This window comes from Wolffia australiana, chromosome 14, assembly GCF_029677425.1.
Source record: "Wolffia australiana isolate 7733 chromosome 14, ASM2967742v1".
NCBI classification, from domain to species: Eukaryota; Viridiplantae; Streptophyta; class Magnoliopsida; order Alismatales; family Araceae; genus Wolffia; species Wolffia australiana.
Window position 1 is genome coordinate 3,114,563 of NC_135848.1, and position 21,884 is coordinate 3,136,446.

General features: G+C 39.0%; 2 protein-coding genes across 5 annotated transcripts; one reads left to right on the forward strand and one right to left on the reverse strand.

The window, feature by feature from the left end:
- Positions 1–10,940: 10,940 nt before the first annotated feature.
- CSD3 (copper/zinc superoxide dismutase 3) lies at positions 10,941–14,214 on the forward strand. Of its 4 annotated transcripts, none has more exons than XM_078585748.1 (7): positions 10,941–11,099; positions 11,259–11,360; positions 11,679–11,774; positions 11,856–11,887; positions 11,980–12,055; positions 13,952–14,017; positions 14,081–14,214. In XM_078585748.1, the coding sequence occupies exons 1-7, from the start codon at positions 10,997–10,999 to the stop codon at positions 14,107–14,109; spliced, it is 504 nt and encodes a 167-aa protein (XP_078441874.1). In that variant the 5' UTR covers positions 10,941–10,996; the 3' UTR covers positions 14,110–14,214. The 4 variants fall into 4 exon arrangements, with proteins under 4 accessions (XP_078441874.1, XP_078441876.1, XP_078441877.1 ...); XM_078585750.1 differs by having other exon boundaries at positions 13,952–14,005; XM_078585751.1 differs by having other exon boundaries at positions 13,952–13,987.
- Positions 14,215–15,329: 1,115 nt separating this feature from the next.
- Positions 15,330–17,939, reverse strand: NCBP (Putative cap-binding protein). The gene is made up of 6 exons (XM_078585746.1): positions 17,764–17,939; positions 16,932–17,027; positions 16,711–16,815; positions 16,417–16,494; positions 15,714–15,833; positions 15,330–15,621 (listed from the first exon to the last, which is right to left on the reverse strand). Exons 1-6 carry the CDS (start codon positions 17,899–17,901, stop codon positions 15,490–15,492), a joined length of 669 nt encoding a protein of 222 aa, XP_078441872.1. The 5' UTR covers positions 17,902–17,939; the 3' UTR covers positions 15,330–15,489.
- Between the last annotated feature and the right edge of the window lie 3,945 nt (positions 17,940–21,884).

A 21,884-nucleotide genomic window follows, 5' to 3' on the forward strand; every position in this document is an offset into this window, starting at 1 on the left:
AGTAGTCGACCTACGACAGTCGAGACATTCGACCAGTGGTCGATCATTGGAACTGGGCGGTGAGTTTGATTCGCCAAATGAACGCAGTGAAAGGAAGGAGTAGACGAGAATCTGTGATTCACCGACCTCTGGTCACCTACTCTCCCCTCCTCATATCAATCTTCTCCCAATCATCTCTTCTTCCACCAGTGCTCGCAGGGATCGACCTATAACGGTCATGGCATCCAACCCATGGAGAGTCGTGAGTTGTGGGATGGCAAATGTGATTCGCCAGTGAATGCAGTGAAGGGAAGGAACGGAATGAAATTGCTAATCCTCCCCTATTCTGGTCCCTTCTCCCCATGCACAACTTCTTCCACCGGTGATCTCAGGAATCGACCAGCGACGGTCGAGGTGTCCAACCCTGTGGATAGCCGCGAGTTGTGGGATAACGAATGTGATTCGCTAGGGAACGCAGAAAAGGGGAGGAACGGAATGAAATCGCTGATCCTCCCCAATTCTGATCCCATCTTCTTCCAATCTACAGCTTCACCCTCCCTCTCCTCCCCTCTTGATCCTCCTTTTTCTCAAGGGGAGGTGAGACCAGAACAGAACGAGAACAATACTTCAACAAAATTCTTCCTTGTCTAAGGGGGCTAGGGTGCCCCCCTCTTTCCTTATAAAGGGGGAAGAGGTCAATGGGCCCCCCTTAGTGGGTTAATTTTAAAAAAAAAGTAGGGTCCACTAGGGGCCTTTATAGAATGGGCCCCCATTACACATAGAAGGGGGGAATTTAAAACATAAACGAAAAGGACAAAGGGTGGAATGTGGGAGGGGGAGTCCAAATTGCTAAGGAGCCCCTCCCACAAGTCAACAAAAAAGCACAGTGTAGATGGGCCTTGTCATTGTGCGATGAAAACAGAACGAGACAGGAAAAACACAAAATATGACAAAACAAATGATGAAAATGAAGATACGATATTCGAGCATCATCACCCGGCTATCAATGACAGTGGCGGGCGGCGCGGACGATGTCATCGATGATCCTTGATGGCATGCACCATCAATCCTCCCGAGATCAAAAGAACTCAGCTCCATCGAGTCGGGGTAACCGGCGGCGGCGTCCGGCCTGGTCGTCGCTGGCATAGATTGCGCTCCATGGTGACTGGGTCATCCGCACTTGCACATAAGAGCCTTCGCGGTACCCTGTCCTCTGCATCATTCATTACCCCAAGCAATATACGATCGACTGACTCGTGCCAATCAGGCGAGATCACCGGGGAAGTGGTCGCGGCAAATTTGCTCACATTGAAGGGGTTTTGAAATGCCAAGGTGGAGGGGAGAGAAGGGGCTCAATACGAGATCAGGCCTGCCACATTAAACGTGGAGTTGGTCTCCCATGAAGGAGGGACTTCGGTGACGTAGGCGTGTCCCCCCACTCGTTGGAGGGTTGCGAACGGACCAGCACTACGAACATGTAGCGTTGTGGCCGACCCAGAAGAATAACTCTCTGACCAAATTCCCACCAACACATGGCTCCCCACATTGGACACTCGAAGTCTGCTTAACAAGTCGGCAGCCTGCTTGTACTTTGCATGCTAATATGTAGATCGAACATGATGATGACGATGCAATGACAAAATATTTTGGGCGAATGCATAATGAGGACCTTCTATGGGTGCTCAAGGGCAAGTTTGTGGTCTACAAATACAATGTGGCCACTAGCTGCTTCTAATCTTTAAACAGTATAAAGGAGCATCCTGGATGACATTAAGGTGGCGCTGAAAGAAAATCCAAAAGTTGTTTGCCTTATCAAGCTCATTGCTGCATGTGAGACGAGGAGATATTGGATGGAGGATGATATACACGAGAACCGGCAATACATGTCGTGTCTAGCTTGGCTGCCCCATAAGCTTCTCTATGAGGTGCACGACCCCATGTAGGGCACTCACTGCAATTATGTACGTTTGTCCATCATCTATCTTTGGCCAAGAATGAAGCCAGGTGTGAAGGCTTATGTCCACTCCTGCCTAGTGTCCGAACAAGACAAATGGAGGAGGCCAAGGCAGGTGGGACATTGGAACCCCTCCCTAGGACGAGCCGATTGTGGGAGTTCATCTCTGTGGATTTCATCACCTTCCTCCGGCGCATCGATGGGCATGATGCTATCTTGGTTGTCATAGACCATTTATCCAAGTATGCAACTTTCAGTTAGGGAAGGGAAGTTCGTGTTTCGTCAACGAACGAACACTGTTTGTTGACAAACGAACACTATTCGTTGACGAGTGAACACTGTTCGTTGACGAACGAACACTGTTCGTTAACGAATGAACAGCCAAAATTTCATGTTCATGTTCATGTTCGGTTCGTTCGTGTTCGTTCGCGAATGAACAAGAACAGGAAGATAATTTAAAATGAATAATAAGGAGATAAATTGGTCCACTAAGATTTGATTAATCAAGTGCATTGTTATGCTTCACATGACTTAAATAATCAGCTAAAATATTTAATTAATCAATTGTAATCAAATCTTGAACATGCGATTTCCAAAATTAAAGAACAAATGGTACGGGTAAAATATGTTTTATAAATAAATACAATCAGGCCTTAATACACCTTAAAACAGATGAAAACAAATTTACATGGTCAGTTTATATAATGATGAAAATCTTATAGCTTTCATTAAATCTATTGTCACCATAGTTCAGCTTTATGCCCTTCTATTTTGTGTTCTAATAAATTCTCAGAAAAAATAATGTGATGCATCTGGATTTCATGATTGAGCTGCAAAAGATGATAAAATGGTATATTTGTCGAGGATCAGAAAAATATATGTTCGATCAATTCTGCTGAAAAACAATGTGCAATTTACTTGGAAAAGCACATCAGTTAGAACCAAAAATAAAGCTTTAGAGCATTAATTCTGAATCATTTATACCAATTTTTGTATAATTATTACTATTAATATTTTTTATAAAAACTCACAAACTGTTTAAAGTTTATTTAGTCAAAAGAGCCTATCGAAAAAGTACTATTCATTCAAGTCTGGTATCTGAAAATATATTTATATGCATCTGAAACCTCATACACAAGTATTATTCATGTTCATCATCTCATATTTATATGCATCTGAAACTATATCCACAAGTAGTATTCATGTTCATCATTTCATATGTATATGCATCTGAAACTATATCCACGATTATTTTTCATGTTCTTCAACTCACATTTTAAGGCATCTGAAACTATATCCATAAGTATTAATATACGCTTTTATCAGCTTCAACAGTAAGTCTGTTGATTTATTTTTTAAGCTTAAAGTTCTTATTTTTTAAACTCGGTATTAGTCACTAGATGTTTAAAAGACAGAATTAATTAGATGTGAAACCACAAGGATTAATATATACATAATTATTCAATTAGTGCAAAGTTATTTTGACTTAAACTATGGATGAACAAATATATACATAATATATATGTAATCACTGATAGATACCTAATGATTCAATATCCTGTGAATCTTAATTAGATGAAAAAAGCCATGTGCAATTTGAAAACAAAAAATAATGGTCTGCCAACTTTGTTTCATAAGCATCAAAGGAGTTGGGAGGCAACACGAGTGACATTACTTTGGACAGCAACAATCAGTGCTGGAGTGAAGTTGTGAGGCTCCCAAAATGTGATGTCATTCCATTGAGTACTCACCACTTCTCTTCTATATGTTGTAGCTTGAAGTCTGTTGGCTTGAGAGAAAGTATTCCTGTAAGGATGCGCTTTGTACTTACCCCAATATGTCTTGAACTAGACAAAATTGCTCTGTGTTGCCTACATTTGTATCATTTGTGTGTTTCATGTTGTCATCATTATTTGGTTCAGAGTCTGAGTTGACGACAATAGGGGTCGGGTCTTGGGGTTGCTTTACCAGTCTTCGTCAGAGTAGTCACACACTCCTCCGTGGTGTGCCCCTGTTTCTGGTTCTTGCTCCCTCCATGGCCTCTGCGTGGTCGTCAATGTACCTGTTTTTTTTGAGAATTTATATAAATTTTCTGTGAGAAAAGATTTTCCAAGTCAGTCAAATAACGTTCAGAAATAATTGTACTTAAAACCAATGACATCCAAATGTCGTGTATACCAAAATTTTGTAATGCAACTTTTGATGATATTCGGTATCTGGTAAGAAATTGAAAAGTAAACAATCAATGCGTTCATTTATTGTACCATGAAGAAATAAAAATATGCATGATTAAATATGAAATATACCTGGAATCCCCGTGCTACCATCCTTCATCTACACTCTCTTTGTCTGCATACTCTTCCACTAATTTGACCTCCTCAATCTTAGGAAATGACTCTGCTTTGTTGCTTTATGGTTGTTGTTGTCTCAACCAACATTCTAGATCTTTAGTATGGGCATGTTCTCCGCCAAAAGTCATGAACGTTTATACATGCAAATTCCACGTCCAACTGAGAAGATGCGTTCAACGGGTGCACTGGATGCGCATACGGAAGAAAATCTCGTGACACGACGGAGCTTAGGGAATCTTTTGCGACCATTGCCTTGCCACCATAGGAGAGCATCAGTCAAGACATGAGACAATTGTAGATAACCCTGTAACTCGTCATGCACAGATGGCCTGACATATTATTGTCGTGGGAACACCTATGCAAGCCTTGTCTTAATGGACGGTATGTAGCTCTCATCCATCCCAATCTCCTCGACATGATTCATGTGTTGTTGTCGAATCACTCCGTCGCCTCCATTGTTGTCGTCATCCTCATATTTGTCACTTCCTCCTCGTTAACATTGTTCATAAGTCACTGCACATATGCCACCAAGGTGTCACGTTCTTCTAGAGCAATGGAGTCTAATGTAATATGCGAGTCTACAACTGATGCAACCGAGAAGGCAGTATTTCCTCAAACGCGAGCCTCGTACTTGCACAGTTTTACGCTCATGGCTCTACATGTGATTTGGATGGAGGCACGTTGTTCCATCGTGAGGACAACACCGTTTGGGAAAAGGTGTCCTTGGTCTATGGCATCAATATGTTCCCGAAGGTGTTCATCAAGGACTTGGAGCAATGATAAAACTATTGCCGCCATCACACGTTTGGAGCTGCAAACAATATTTGACGCTTCACGAAATGGCTTTAAAATTCAAGCAAAGTGTGCCACCATTTGCCACTCATGTTCATCTATCACAAAGTTCTTCTCCGCCATGCTCTCTAGCTCAAAATTTTCCATCTTATATAACACCTTTCTTTTCTGATATGCGGCTTCCAACATTCAATGCGTGGAGTTCCATCTAGTCTTTACATCCAACACAAATTTTCTAGTATTTGTCATCTTTAACTGAGTACACCATTGGACATAGCTCGTCCGTCTTTCATCCAAGAACGAACGGCTGCAATAATTTGACACACTTGCATAACCAGATCTCCCAAAGATGGCAGATTGGCCAACCCATTGCCTTCGTGCTTCTTCAGACTCACCGTCCACTAGCACCGCTACCTCATCGGGTGTAAGTGGCGGTGGAATTCCCAGTGCCTTCAAACCATCTTGCACCGCAAGGTTTATCACATGCGCATTACAAGGCATGTGCCGGTTTCGATCAAAGCTGGGATTCACTTTATGTACTGCATTAGTCAACAATGTAATCATCGATCTATTGTTACTTGCGTTGTCCGTCGTAATAGCAGTTACTTTCTTACCCAGGCCAAAGTTGACCAACACCTCTAGAAGAATTTGTGCGAGGTAACTCCCACTATGTGGACCATCAATTTTCTTTACCGCTAGAACTTGTTCTTCAAGTTTTCATTCCTCTATGACCTAATGCAAGTGATTCCCAATAAAGGAATCATATTTTCACTTGTCCACGCATCTACTGTTAGGCAAACACTTCTGACATTTGATACTGAGTGGACCAGCTTTTGCTTCTCTCACCCAAAGAAGACCTTCGCATATTCACGAATGATCTTCGAGCATGGTATTCTAATCTTGTGTTGTGCACAAAAAAGCAACACCTCTCTGAAACTTTTGTCGTCAACTATGGACCATGCTTGGTCAGTGAGACATATAAATATGGTGAACCATCTCCTTTTTTTCTGAAATTTGATACCTAGTAAGAAGGTATTTTGCCCGCCGGACGAACCCAACATTCCAATAATAGATCGTTGACCTCCAGAAGTCGGCTCCTCCTCTGACGCTGGCACTTGTTTACCTTTGAGTCGATCGTGCAACTCCTTATGGCTCTTCTCCAAGTGCCTCCAAAATATTGTTGTCGTCCCCTCATTATTTCTCTCAATAGTTGTAATTCGTGGAGGGGTGTTCTCCTTGCATAAAATATATTCATACTAGTTTACGTCAATCTCTTCAAAATATTGCATAGCCTCTGATTCTCAACCACGACGCTTTATTTGCTAGGTTATCGGAGTAGTTGTGCTTGACACTCGTTTACGACTATGCTCTTGTGCCATTACGACATTTACATTCATCTGATTTGAATTACTACCTGTCTGACCTTTGTCAACATTCATAGATGAAAAGCTTTTCCAAGACGTCTCCGCTAAGAATAAACAATAACGCAATCGTTCATGTATTTCATAACTAAGACCAGTCAACAAATAAGTGTATCATTTAGAACATGCACTACCAGCAGAACAGAAAATACTAAGAATAAATCAGATATTCTCGTAAACTTTAAAAGAAAATATTACAAGCATTTTTGAAGTAAACAAAACATTGATGTACTAACATTTTCAGTTTGTCGTCTATGACTAGTTTGTCATCTATGAGGAATGATGATGAACCATCATCGTCCTCATCTAATGCCAAAATGATGAGGACAAAGTCATCATTATCATCATCCTAGCCACAGAGATTGTGAGCAATTATGTACCCAGTTGTTGACATTTTCATTTTTTTCCAAACTTATCAGTCCATCAAACTTTCTTTCAAAAATTAAAAAATATTCTAAGATTCAAATTTATTCACCATTGTTGTCCATTTCGAATCTCAAAACTGATCAGTCGATCACATATCTAAAAATGATGAATAATCACTTGCTAGATCAACTGATGAGTTGATCAAATTTTCGCTACACGCAGGACAAAAATCTTCTTAGATGCAATGATGGAGAAAAAAGTCAGATATGATTTATGATGATAGTACAGAAGATAGTATTAAATTGTATATAGATTGATGAAGTGGAGAAAAATTTTATATATATATGCTGAGAGTGAGAAGGTTTCCAACTTTTCTACAGTTCGAAACCAGGTTTACAATTGTGGAAACCACCTTCTTGAATTACATAGCAATGAAACTATCATGCCATCAGGGAAACTATCGTCAGCCGAGAATTATAGATACAATCAATGGGGGGGGTCTAAGTTATGCTTGACAAGAGGGGTTGTATCCGCATCTGAATTTTCATATTGGGATCAAGGCGCCATATAGTGAAGGTCCTTCCCCAACAAACGATAACATTCAGAATGTTGATGAACAAGTTGAAGAGAAACATAGACGTGACAGCTTTGAGGTTGGGAATGCAAACAAGATATTTGAGAGCACGTCAACTGATCAACTGAAGCAAAAGGTCGTGTAATCATCTTTGATTAATTATGCTATCCGGTTTAATTGCTACGTCTTATAAAAATGAGAGGTGAAATTATCATTTAGATAGCGTTGAGTTGTGTATAGTAGTATCATGAGACAGGCTTTGTTCAGAAGCATTTGACCTCCCATCAGAGTTTGGGCTTTTGCATGCAGGTAACTGTATAGAGATTTCTCGTTCAAAATTCATGGAAATAAGATTTGAATGGGGTAACTACGATTATCGTTTCCAGATTCTTCAAAGATTCAGGAATCCCAAGTGATTTGCAAGAAGAGTTTTAATAGTCAAAGAAATGAATTAAAAACTATTATACAGACAAACATTGTTAAGAAGAGTCATAGAAAAGGACTGTATTTACATGCAAAACATGTAAAAACCTATCGGTAAGCTTTCAACATTGATCGGTTTCACTATTCGATGAAAAAAGAAGGTTCCTGGGTGTGGAGCTTACCAGTACTGAAATAACCTTCATTTGTCTTCGTTTGTCCTTGCCTTTGATCTTGAACCAAACTGGTTTTCACCACCAAAGGTGACGCTGAAGCCGGGGTTCTGACAAGAGACAAGGGAAGGGCAGGGGAGAGAGAGAGGGGGGGCTCGGCCGCACAGTCGAGGGGGGCTCCACCGCTCGGTAGAGTGAGGGCTTAAGGGGGCATGAGAGAGGGAGCAGGGAGAATGAGTGACGCGGGAGAGGAGGACGGGGGAAGAGAGAGAGGGAGATCCTCGTTCTCCTTCTCACTTTCTATATATTTTTGTCGTCTTCAGTAAAAATAATAGTTTATGTTATATTACCTTAGGAATGCCACGTGTTCATGAACAGTTTGTCTGTTCGCAAACATGTTAGTATCCATTTTTTGGTGTTTGTGTTCGTGTTCGTGTTCGTTCGTTCGCATGTTCGCGAACGAACGAAACTTTTTTTCCCAACCCTACTTTCAGTTCTACTATACCGAAGGTGCACGCTGATGGTATGGCTCAGTTCTTCATGTTGCATACAGTGAAGCATTGGGGGCTACCGCTTGACATCGTCAGCGATTGTGATACAAGATTCATGGTCATTTTTGGGAGTCGTGTTCAAGTACTTAGGCTCCAAGCTCAAATTTTCAATGAGCTTCCAACCCCAAACTGATGGCCAAATGGAGCATGTGAAAGAAACATTTGAAGAATATTTTGCACGCTATGTCTTGGCCAACCAAGGGAATTGGGTGGAGTGAACCGATGCAGCCCGACTTGCGCGCGACATCAACCAAAGCTCAACTATGAGGAATTTGTCATTTGAGATTGCCATGAGAAGGAAGTCAGTAACTCCTACAAAAGTGGTAAAAATAAAGAGGAATGGACATTCCCCACGGTTTTCCACTTTGACTACAATTATCATGCCCACAGTGAGGAGACGCACGAGGTGTTGGAGCATACTCCTCCGTGCATGAAGGCAAGTTCAGATCAACATCGGTGAGGCATGGAGTTCCGATTGGGTGATGTAGTCCTATTGAGGATAAGCTTCTTGATGCTCAAAATGAAGCAGGTGAAGCGGCAGCACAAGGAGCACGTATCGCGACATGATGCTCCATTCGAAATGGTCACAAGGGTTGCACAATTTGCTTTCCAGATCAATATACCCTGACGGTTAACTGTCCATCTGGTTTTTCATGTCTCGCTGCTCAAGAAGTACAAGGTAGACCTTGAGGATGTAGAGAGGAATGAGGAACAGCGTGCTCCGCCAAATGTGCAGGCACAATTTGACCAGGAAGCAAAGACAATCCTGGACAAAAGGGATTGATCAGGAGGACGTTATAGTTGCTACCACAAGATTGAGTACCTGATGAAGTGGAATAACCATTCATGGGAGTGCAACTTTGACCTACGGTAGTTTAGACAATTGTTGGGGACTTACAAGGCCCTACAGACGTCAACAAGGGTGTCGACAAGTTCAGGTGGTTGGGGCATGTAACACCCCAAGGTAGGCGGCATTCCTGCAAAGAGGCCTACATGATTTGGAAGGCACTGATTTAAATCAATAGATCAATGAACTTAACAATAAATGTACCAAAGGTCCATCATATATAATGAGCAAGTGACATTTAAGTTGTCATCGAAAACCTCTATGGCTTCCTTTTCCATCCATTCTCTATCATTACCCCACCAAAATACCTTGACATTCTGACATATAATTAATCATGTCATATTTAGTTTCTTTTTGCATAAGAGTTTCTCACTTTATAAGTATTTCGCTAGGAATTAATAAATGTAAGTCCTTTGTTGAAAAATTTTCTATCAACAGAACCAGCTTAACTAATTATCACTAACACCAAAAGGCTCTAAGATATTCTCTATATATTAATATGTATAATATATGTGTGTGTGTGTGTGTGGGTGTGTGTGTGTGTGTACAAGTCTTGCCTTGTATGCGGCAGCGCGCGTGCAGTGCACGCATCTTGGCGTGTGCAGCGTCTTGGCAGCAGCGCTGGCAGCGCGGCGTGCGCGGCGTGTGCGCGCGTGTCTTGGCGTGTGCGCGCGTGTCTGCGTGTGCGTGTGCGTGTGCGCGTGTGCGTGTGCGTGCGCGTGTGTGTGTGCGTGTGTGCGTGTGTGCGTGTGTGCGTGTGTGCGTGTGTGCGTGTGTGCGTGTGTGCGTGTGTGCGTGCGCGCGCGCGCGTGTGTGTGTGTTTCACCATGTTCTAGAACTATATAATGTGTTCTTTTATGATCAATTAAACTATGATATTTCAGATATTTATGTCACTTACACCATAAATATTATATAAATACACCAAAATTTTAACTAAATTTCATGTAATTTTTATATTTTTTCTCCTTCTCTCATCTAGTGATTTCACTTATTTATCCTCACCATTATCCAAAATCTCAACCAGGAAGATTATCGGGTGTTCCAATTTATGCAGTGACAGAAAAAATAAAATCAACATCAGTAAGTGAGATTGTCTGCACAGGTTATGAATTTAAGGGATGGCCCATCTTTTAATTGCCTCAAACTTTAATGTCCACGTAGTTACTCCAAGTGCAATCTAATATTCTAAAACTCAATATATTTTTCAATAGTCGATACATATCTATATTTTCTTGAAGATAATGTATTTATATTATGTAGATGGATGGATGGATGGATGGATGGATGGCTAGATAAATAGATAGATATAGTCTTCTTTTTTAAGCTCTTTAGTTTTACATTTATCTCTTGCTCATCTATCTCTCCGGATATTGATATACATGTTTTTATCTCGTTCTCTGATTAACCATCTCCTTATCGGTGGATTATCTTTGGTTGGTACAGGTTACACGGATGTGGTTGGGAAGATCCTTGGTCTCTCTCCGGGATTCCACGGTTTCCTACGGGTATATATATATAAATACACAGAGAGATAGAGAGGGGGAGAGAGAGAGAGAGGAGAGAGGATGGCAGCGGGGATTGTCAAGGCGATAGCACTGATACATGGAAACCCAGGCGACGCGGCCACCGTCAAAGGGTCTCTTCAATTTGTCCAGGATATTGCCACTGGTCATCTCTCTCTCTTCCTCTATATTTGTACATGTCTCTCTCTAGCTCTCTCCCTATCTCTCTCTCTATCTCAACTTATTATCCTGGACTTCTCTTCCTATCTCTCTCTTCCTCTATATTTGTACATGTCTCTCTCTAGATTATATTTGGGTTGTGCAGCTTACACGCATGTGACTGGGAAGATCACTGGTCTCACTCCGGGATTCAATGGTTTCCACATCCACACGTTCGGCGATACAAGCAACGGCTGCAATTCAACTGGTACTGCATCCTCTTTTCAATTATTAGTTTTTTAGGAAAAAAAATTATGATTTTGCTTAACTTCTTGAATCCTAGTTCAAACTAATTGAGCTTGGTTGCTAGTTTAAAATCCAATCTATAAGTGAAGACCCATACGATTTTATATTAAGTAGTAACAAGATAGAAAGAATCTGTTGAGTATATCCTCGTCCTGATCTCCTAAAATAAAGGATCAGAGATGATTAAGTGGGTTCTTACGTCTATCTGCAATTAAAATGGATTGTTCGGTTTCATGATATTTTAATTTTATGTTTTTGACTATGGTAATCCCTTCCCCAGGGCCTCATTTCAACCCATTAAAAAAGGAGCATGGGGCTCCAGGTGATGATAATAGGCATGCAGGTGATCTTGGTAACATAATTGCTGATCAAACAGGTAAAAAAAAGTAAGATTTATCTAATAATTACCCTTTTATCATAGTAATGTTATCCGAATGATATTTTTCGAACTACTCAGGAGTTGCAGAGGTGTCTCTTAAGGACTTGCAGGTGTTCAATAATATCCCAACTTATATGATCCATTATCATTCTTTGAATTTATGACATTATTTTTGAAAAACAGTTTTGTTTTTTTTTCGCAGATTCCCCTTAATGGGATTGATTCAATATTAGGACGGGCAATTGTAGTTCATGCGGATGCAGATGACTTAGGAAGAGGTTTGGATTTTAATCTTACATAAAGCTGTCATTTTGCAAAATATAATTCTCTGTCGAATAATTTAAGAAAAAAATGAAATTTGCTAAGGAACATTTCTCTTCTTTTATTCTACCTGTTTTTTCAACAAAAACAGTTCATGCCAATATAAGGTACGTATCTTTCAATTTTTTGCATGGACAACTCTTGTCAAAATGCATTGAATTTTTTACTTCCTTGACTAAATTCGACTAAATTCGGTTTGCTGTAACATTCTTCTTTCATTATACCGTTGTGTTTACTAAAACAGTTCAACTTCATTAATTCATGACAATTTAAGAAACTTATCGTTCAGTTTTTTGCATTGACAACTCTTGTCAAAACGAATTGAAATTTTGAATCGTTTGACTCAGTTGGATTCGGTTTGCAGTTACATTTCTCTTTCATTCTACTGTCTTACCAACTAAAACAGTTCAACTTTACTAATTCATGTCGATATAAGAACTTAGCATTCAGTTTTCACATCGACATTTATTTTCGTTCATTTACTTCATTTTGGTTTGCAGTAACATTTTTTCTCTTTCATTCTACTGTTTATTCAACTAAAACAGTTCAAGTTTACTAATTCATGTCGATATAAGAACTTAGCTTTCAGTTTTCACATCGACATTTATTTTCGTTCATTTACTTCATTTTGGTTTGCAGTAACATTTTTTCTCTTTCATTCTACTGTTTATTCAACTAAAACAGTTCAAGTTTACTAATTCATGTCGATATAAGAACTTAGCTTTCAGTTTTCACATCGACATTTATTTTCGTTCATTTACTTCATTTTGGTTTGCAGTAACATTTTTTCTCTTTCATTCTACTGTTTATTCAACTAAAACAGTTCAAGTTTACTAATTCATGTCGATATAAGAACTTAGCTTTCAGTTTTCACATCGAAATTTATTTTCGTTTACTTACTTCATTTTGGTTTGCAGTAACATTTTTTCTCTTTCATTCTACTGTTTTGTCAACTAAAACAGTTCAACTTTACTAATTCATGTCGATATAAGAACTTAGCTTTCAGTTTTTTACATCGACATTTATTTTCGTTTACTTACTTCATTTTGGTTTGCAGTAACATTTTTTCTCTTTCATTCTACTGTTTTGTCAACTAAAACAGTTCAACTTTACTAATTCATGTCGATATAAGAACTTAACTTTCAGTTTTTTACATCGACATTTATTTTCGTTTATTTTATTCGATTGGGTTTGCAGTAACCTGTTTTCTCTTTCATCGTACTGTTTTGTCAACTAAAACAGTTCAACTTTACTAATTCATGTCGATATAAGAACTTAACTTTCAGTTTTTTACATCGAAATTTATTTTCGTTGATTAAATTCAATTTGGTTTGTAGTAATATTTTTCTTTCATTCAATTCGTTTGTCAATTAAGACGGTTAAATACAATTATTTCATGTCAATAAAAGGAAATAATCTTTGAGTTTTTTTTGCATTACAAATTGTTGTCATAATGCATGCAAGTATTATTACATGATTTGATAAAGTTGGCTTGCACTAAGGGTTTTCCATCTTCATCCGTCATTTTTTCGTTGACTTTGATTCGGTTCAGTTTACAGTAACATCCTTCATTCGTTTCATCAGATTTGTCAACCACAACAGTTCAACTTTACTAGTTGATGTCCATAAATGGAACTTATATTTAACTTTTCTGCATTGCCAATTCTCGTTAAAATTCAAAAGGAAATATGTTTCCATAGACCTCATTCAAGATCAATATACTTGATTATGAGTACCTAAATAATGAGATTTGTGGAAGATTCTAAAAAACATATTTCAGGCCAATCATAGAAAAATCGCATTGAACTCAGCATAACCAGCCTAAGTATGTTTTTGTTTAATAAATCTTTCAGGAGGCCATGAACTCAGCAAGACAACAGGGAATGCGGGTGCGAGAATCGCATGCGGTTCGCGATCGAGTTCGTCTCATTTGATTAAACTCAAAACACATGATTATTGATGACAACTTTGATTCTCTGCAGGTATAATTGGTCTCCAGTCTTCTGTATAGCATATGATGCTCCTATTTTCTACATATCTCTCTCTTCTACCCATGAAAAAACAGTGAGCCAAACAAAAAATATATTACGTTAGTGGGAATCGCACGTTTTTTCTCTTCCTAGATTTCTAAGAATTCCCGAAGAAATTGGCAGCGTCAGAAAATAATTTCCTAGAATATGAAATCATACTAACGGTGGGAAAGCTACTCACCCGTTTTTTCTCTTCCTAGATCTCTCACTTATCTCTCTCTTCTCTCTCTCCTCTCACTTTCTCTCTCACCTCTCTCTTCTCCCTTTCCTTTCACTTTCTCTCTCCCCTCACACTTTCTCTCTCTGCTTCTTCTTCTCTCTCCCCTCTCACTTTCTCTCTCTGCTTCTTCTTCTCTCTCCCCTCTCACTTTCTCTCTCTTCTTCTTCTTCTCTCTCCCCTCTCACTTTCTCTCTCTGCTTCTTCTTCTCTCTCCCCTCTCACTTTCTCTCTCTGCTTCTTCTTCTCTCTCCCCTCTCACTTTCTCTCTCTGCTTCTTCTTCTCTCTCCCCTCTCACTTTCTCTCTCTCTGCTTCTTCTTCTCTCTCCCCTCTCACTTTCTCTCTCTTCTTCTTCTTCTCTCTCCCCTCTCACTTTCTCTCTCTGCTTCTTCTTCTCTCTCCCCTCTCACTTTCTCTCTCTGCTTCTTCTCTGTCCCCTCTCTCCCTCTCACTTTCTCTCTCCACTTCTTCTCTCTCCCTCTCACATTCTCTCTCTGCTTCTTCTCTCTCCCCTCTCACTTTCTCTCTCTACTTCTTCTCTCTCCCTCTCACTTTCTCTCTACTTCTCTCTCCCTCTCTCTCCCTCTCACTTTCTCTCTCTGCTTCTTCTCTCTCTTTCTCTCTCCCTCTCACTTTCTCTCTACTTCTTCTCTCCCTCACTCTCCCTCTCTCTCTCTCTACTTCTTTCTCCCTCTCACTTTCTCTCTACTTCTCTCTCCCTCTCACTTTCTCTCTACTTCTTCTCTCCCTCTCTCTCCCTCTCACTTTCCCTCTACTTCTTCTCTCCCTCTCTCTCCCCCTCACTTTCTCTCTCTTCTTCTTCTCTCTCCCTCTCACTTTCTCTCTACTTCTTCTCTCCTCCTATCACTTTCTCTCTCTACTTCTCTCTCTCTCTCCTCTATCTCCCTCTCAATCTCTCTTCTACCCATGAAAAGATAGCACAGCCAACAAATGAACAAAGATTTGAAGGGGATCTCTCGTATTTCACCAAGTGAATTTCTATGCATAATGGATACTTCCAGAAAGTCGGAAAGTAACTTCCCATTACATGAAATCATACTTACTGGCAGGAAAATAACATGCGAAAAGCTAAACAGAGACTATATTTGACAAACAAGATTAAAAAGAAAGAGCGATATCACCTATCCTCTCAAGGAGGTGTTGCGATATGACGAGTTGTCGCGGAGAGAAGCATCATGGGCCTTGTACTCCATTAAGTAGCTATGGGGGAGCTTGAGCTGTCGTTTTATAGCATCTCTTAGGGCCATCACAGCCTGAAAATATTAAAAAATATTTATTTGGCTAATGAAGACTTTGATCCATGATTATCAGTATTCTCTAAACTAGGTTTAATTTTTTGAAGAACCTGATGATCGGAGGCGTTCCGATTCCAGACACTTAATATGTCCTCATTGAACCGGATGCTCAAGACTGCACCGCATATGTTGTCCCCAGTGTCAAGTTGATCGCCCACCAATGCCATGATCTATGATAATTAAAGAGTATCAGTTATCATTAAATGAAACAATGTCAAAAAAGTAATGTTTATCCCAGTATAACTATCAAAGGATGGATAACTTCAAGTATTCTCTTATCATACAGATAGCAAAGTTTCTTTCATAAGAAAAAAATTCTATAGTCGATATGCATGGGCCTAAGCTTCTATTTGAGGTCGATTGCAATAATTTAGGAAGAAAATATCACAGGGAGAGATCTGACAGCAAAGGAATCAATCATTGCCTTATGAAATAAGAGGGTACAGTTCTCTGCAAATGCGGAAAAAAATTAACCCTAAAAGATCAAAAGATTGAACTATTCCTTTATTTGATCCATTGAAAACAATCAGCACAGAGTGAGTGACACCGCAGCGTGCACCATCCGAGAGGTTTCCATGATATTGAATGATTAAAATAGGCAAAGTTCTTACCAAATCTTGGTCAAAAAGAAATTAGATGATGACGAACAAAGAGGGAAAATCGTTTTAAGTGTTAGCCAGCACTTGATTTTCAGAATAACAAAATTTAAACAAGTAATAATCAAGATTGGAATAATAAACTGAAGAAACATACCAAGTCCTCCCAAAATCGACCAGAAACAACTTTTTTGAACCTTATGATCCACTTTCCACCGTTGCAGTTAGCAGAATCCTGAGAAAATAAATATACAGTATACAAAGGAACAAAATTTAAAAGGATTTCCATGGAGTAACCTGAACAAAGTTTAAATTAAATTTTTATCATAATGACACAAAGTCGACGACAGGGATCAACCGGATACAACAAAAATTCTATCTGGCAAACTACTGAATAAAACGAAGATGGAAATTTTAATCAGAATAACGCAAAGTAAATCGAAAGTGTAACCTCCCAAAGCGGTCGAATCCCTTCCTTGAAAATGTGCAAGTCTGTTGGAATTGGCAGAGATGAAGGCCGCGCCAAGTGGCAATAACATACCCAAAAACCTTCAACCTATGAATGTTTCAGAGGTGGCCATATGAATAAAGGCTCGTCACTCCAATAAATGAATGTTGGGTATTGCTTGAAACAAAACTTCAATTATCTATAAGTTATTCTTAGGAATTTACCGTACTAAAGTCGACAATTTTCTTTATATTGTCTTCATAAGATGTTTGGTGGCGAACTCCTGGTGTTCTCCTCGTATACCAAAAGACATATTTGTTCTAAAGGATGGATAAGAAATGATGTCAGCAGTGATCAGCATATCATAGTATAGAACGAAGAAATTAAAATGTACTTTAAAATAAAACAAATTTTATATAATGCGCAAAGTTGAAAAATTAAAACACCTATGACAGATTAAAAGAATTACATTTTTTGGTGACACTAGCTCAAAAAATAGCCAGAAAGAATACCAAAAGGATCATAAAAACCAGTTTTCTAAGTTGCCGCCCATCTTCACTCAAGGATAAAAATAACCTTCCGAGATTGGACATCAAGACACAAATGCCCCAATGTCATCATCATCCAGTATTTTCGACAGCCAAGAGATATTCGTAGATAAATTTTTTTTTTGAAGAAGATATTCGTAGATAAAAATTTTTTTGAAGAAGAAGGTATTCGTAGATAAAATACCACATTAAACGAGGAACAACCCCAGAATAAAGAGAAAGCAGGCAGCTACTGCTCCGTAAGACTAAGTCTGAGCCTCGACATCGAGGAAAATAAACGCAGTCCCAATCCTCATCCAGCACTTGTCTCACACAAAACAGCACATTAAGCAAGGAATAACCTCCATTTCAACACAAAAAAAAGAGAAAATAAGCAGCAAAGTGCGACGATGAACGAAAATTCAGCCACTATGAGGTTCTTGATGAAGAGCCGAACGATCAAAATCCGACCTAGAAGACAGTAAAAACAACAAAAATCGGACGACGAGAAAGCTAAGGATGATCTCACTCTCAGAGGATGGAGACCAGCTTTGATCTCGCGGGCATGGCGATCGCGGTCGTCGATTTCAATGTCAGCTTCGGCAGGGGGAGAGCTCGAAACCCTCTCATCCACCTTCTCCCCCAATATTTCCATGGCTTCCACCATAGCTTTGGAGAAGATGCCGTATTTATACCCTCTTTGTTCCCCACAGAAGCCCAAATTTGAGGCCCATTTACACTTATTGGGCCTAGCTTTCGTCAACGAGCCATGTCAGCTGTCCCTATTGAGGTTGACGATGATGTTGACGATGACGTTGACAAGGACATTGACAATGATATTAATAGACATGGTTGGTATGTTCTGTTAGTTTAAAACGAACAAAAAATTCGCACAAAAGAACCGCACAGAGGTCTGTTCGTTGTTCTGTTCTTTTTTTGTGCTAAAATTATAACAGATGTTCGAACAATTCGCACAATTCGCACAACCTTTCGCACAATTCGCACAATTAAATAATTCGAACAGTTAGAACAATTCGCACAATTAGAACTATTCGCACAAATAGAACAATTCGCACAAATAGAAAATAGAAGAATTCGCACAAATAAAAAATAGAACAATTCGCACAATTAGAACAATTCTCACAAACCGAACAAAATTCGCACATGGAGTCAAAAATTGCACAAAATTAATAAAATCCATACAAGCTGCGACAGAATTGCATTGAATTTGCATAATTAATATTAATTCTATGGTAAAAATGTTTATAGTATTTATTTGTTAGTAAGATTAACATTGAATAAATAATATTGGTAATTCAAATGATCCTAATAACAAGTTTTTAATGGGCATGTAACATCTACGTGATAATGTTATTGTTCACATATGTTCATGACTTCATGTTTATGAATCCTGCTATCACGTATCAACTGTTGGGAATCTTTGTGAGTACGGTGTCGAGGTATCTGTGTTATCCTTCTACTCAGTACTTTGTAGACGAGAACATAATTGTGGAGCCAAAAAAATGTGTTATTCTATGTTGGGTTGCCTATTCCTTTGTTGAATTGTTATGTGGATGATGAATGGACAGTAGAAAGATATGAAGAAAATTACAACAATTTATGTTTAATTATTGGCTCAACATATGTTTAACGGAGCAAAAAGAGAGAAGGGGACAGTTGTATTATTTTCTTCGGAAACTGAGTTTTTGGCTGCAGCAAGTGAAAGTTAGCATCAGATATGGGTCAATAAGATCTTGAAAGATGTTGGTATTTATGAGGATAGAGATTTATATTCTTTGCATGATTACAGGTCAACCATTTCCATGGACGAAAATCCTGTGTCTCATGGAAGAATAAATCACAGGGAGATCAAGCATTACTCAATCTGAAAATATGACAACGCCATAGTGATTAATGTGCAACATTGTTGGGCCCATCATCAAGTATCTGATAGATTTGCCAAGGCTTTGGGTCAATGAGGGGTTGATACATTTGTACACTGTTTGGATTTGATGTTGTAAACATTAAGTAAGAGATTGTAAAAGTGTTGACATATGAGGGCAATGAGTCTACTGCCTTATCCCTAGTTTCATTTAAAAGAATCTGCATCGAAACCACGCGAGAAATGTGGAATCTATAAAGCAAATCTATGAAAAAACGTACACATTCAAAGTGACCGATATCTTGTATTATAAAATGATTTACGTAATCGTACAGTAGAGGAACTCTTCCACCACTAAATTAACCAATATGGCAAATCTGATAGCAAAAGTATTATGTTCGACAAGGACGAACGAGAAAGAAAACTATCTGTTTTTCTGTGTCAACAAGTATTGACATTGGATTTTGGTGACGGAAAGAAGTGTGGTGCCTTCATTATCAGAGCCTTGATATCCTCCCAAGCCCACGAAAGAGAAATCTGAAGTCATTGTTCAAATTCAAAATAACACCAAGATGAAGTTTGTAGAGACTGATGTGAGAGCATCAATGGGAAGATGAATCAAAGGATGAAATTGTGAATGTTCATGAGACATTTTCTTGCACTTTCAAAGTGAAAATAAAATTTTTATCTTTAAATCTTAATCATAAGGAAGTGTGAACCATTCTGCTAGGCAATAAATATAATGGGTTGTAAATTAATATGAAATGGAGTTGGGATAAACTAACTTACATCATCAAAAGTAGGAAGGAAAAACATTAATGTTCAAACCTCGATCACAGATTTCAGTGCTATATCTGAGAAACTGTCTTTCACATCAACTTGCTATAAATGCTTAAAGGTGAGGTGTGATGCAAAAGTATAATCATAAACAAGAATAAACTTGAGGGAGATTTCACGAACATGATGGCGAGCATTTGATCATCACTAATAAAGACAGGGGCAAATGAAAATAGGCTGGCCATTTCTAGATGATAAAAACAAAATAGGATCTAACATCATCTCCCGTGAGTATGATGACGACCATGAACAGAACATAAAACCTAAAACGGAAAGAGAAGAACGTTAACTAAAGCTAAAACGTGTTTACCTATTTTGGAGACCCATCAACAGAGAGACAAAGAGAGAGAGAAATCAACATAGAGAAAGAGAGATAGATCAACAGAGAGACAAATAAAGCGAGAGAGAGCGCGAGCAAAAGAGAGAGAGAGAGAGGTAAACAGAGAGACGGGGAGAGAGAGAAATATCAACAGATAGAAAGAAAGATTGATCAACAGAGATAAAGAGAGAATGAGATATATATATATATATAGAGCAACAGAAAGACGAAGAGAAAGAGAGAGATAAAGAGATATCAATAGCAAGACAAGGAAACAGGGCAACAGAGAGATAAAGAGAGAGAGAGAGAGAGAGCAACAAAGACAGAGATAGAGATTTGCAGAGAGACAGGGAGAAAGAGGGATCGATAGACAAAGAGGCAAAGAGAGTTAATAATAAATTATTTTACTGATTTTTGGGTCCATTTCTTAGCCAAAAATATTTGAAATGCATCATGAAAGATTAAGCTTTTTTCAGTCCCTCAAGTCCATCACCCATCTCATATCTCTCGACAATCAACCCTACAGGTATTTGCATAGAAGATATCTGATTCATCCAAACATCACAGGCTGAACAATTGCAGTATTAACTCAACCCGACTGGAGGCGCTAGGCATTATGACGGTATTGTAAGGCTTGATGTCACGATTAAATGAAACATTGTGTTGGAGGACTGGCTATGGTATTGACAAATTGGTCATGAACTGAATTCAAGAAAGAAAAACATCTCACAGCAACCAATATTCTAACACGAAATGAAATCAAGAATAAAAAAAACTTACCAAAAACTTAGACATCTGAAAAATTCTGCTTCCTATTTCTGCCTCCACTATTCTCCTCATCTGAATCAGGCGCCGGAGGAGCGATTCTGGCGACGGAAATCGTAGAGACTCTAGGCTTAGAGTAAAGAATAGAGAGTAGAGAGATGGAGAGAGACAGGAATAGCGTAACGACTAGCGACGGGCCGACGAGAGACTGAGAGTCTGAGAGAGAGGGAAGAATAGAGTGTGATTTTTTCAAAAACTAAAAAAAAATTGCACAATCCAAATTGCACATGGGTCTGTGCGAAGCTCTGTGAAAATTCAATTTTGTTCTATTCAAATAAACGAACAAAATGCACAAGTCGCACACATCCACATAGAACGAACCAAATGACCATGTCTAGATGTTAACAATGATGTTGACAATGACGTTGACAATGACATCGACTAAAATTATGGCTCGTTTACGTGAACATGTTACTTGTCCACGGTATCTCTAACAGCGTAAGGCTCATGGATGGATGACAGCACAGAATGCCATTTAGTGGCTCGTCTAGCAGATATTGTTGGGTTCTATAGGCCTTGACATGGATGAACAAAATAAAACGATTCCGCAGCAGAAGACTTTTGCGAATTGAACGACATCAACAAGAACATTGAAACGAAGTACCTTTGCACAAATCTCATTCATGATTTGTTCAATCGCGGAGCGAGACGAGTCAAGCTGATCAAGTGTGCAGCCTCTAGACATATCCATGCAGTCCTCGGCACGTCGGATCTCCTTCTTCTCGTTGACGAGCCCTGTTCTTTCTCCATCAGCGTCGTTACGTGGTCATGATCACATCAGGGATGG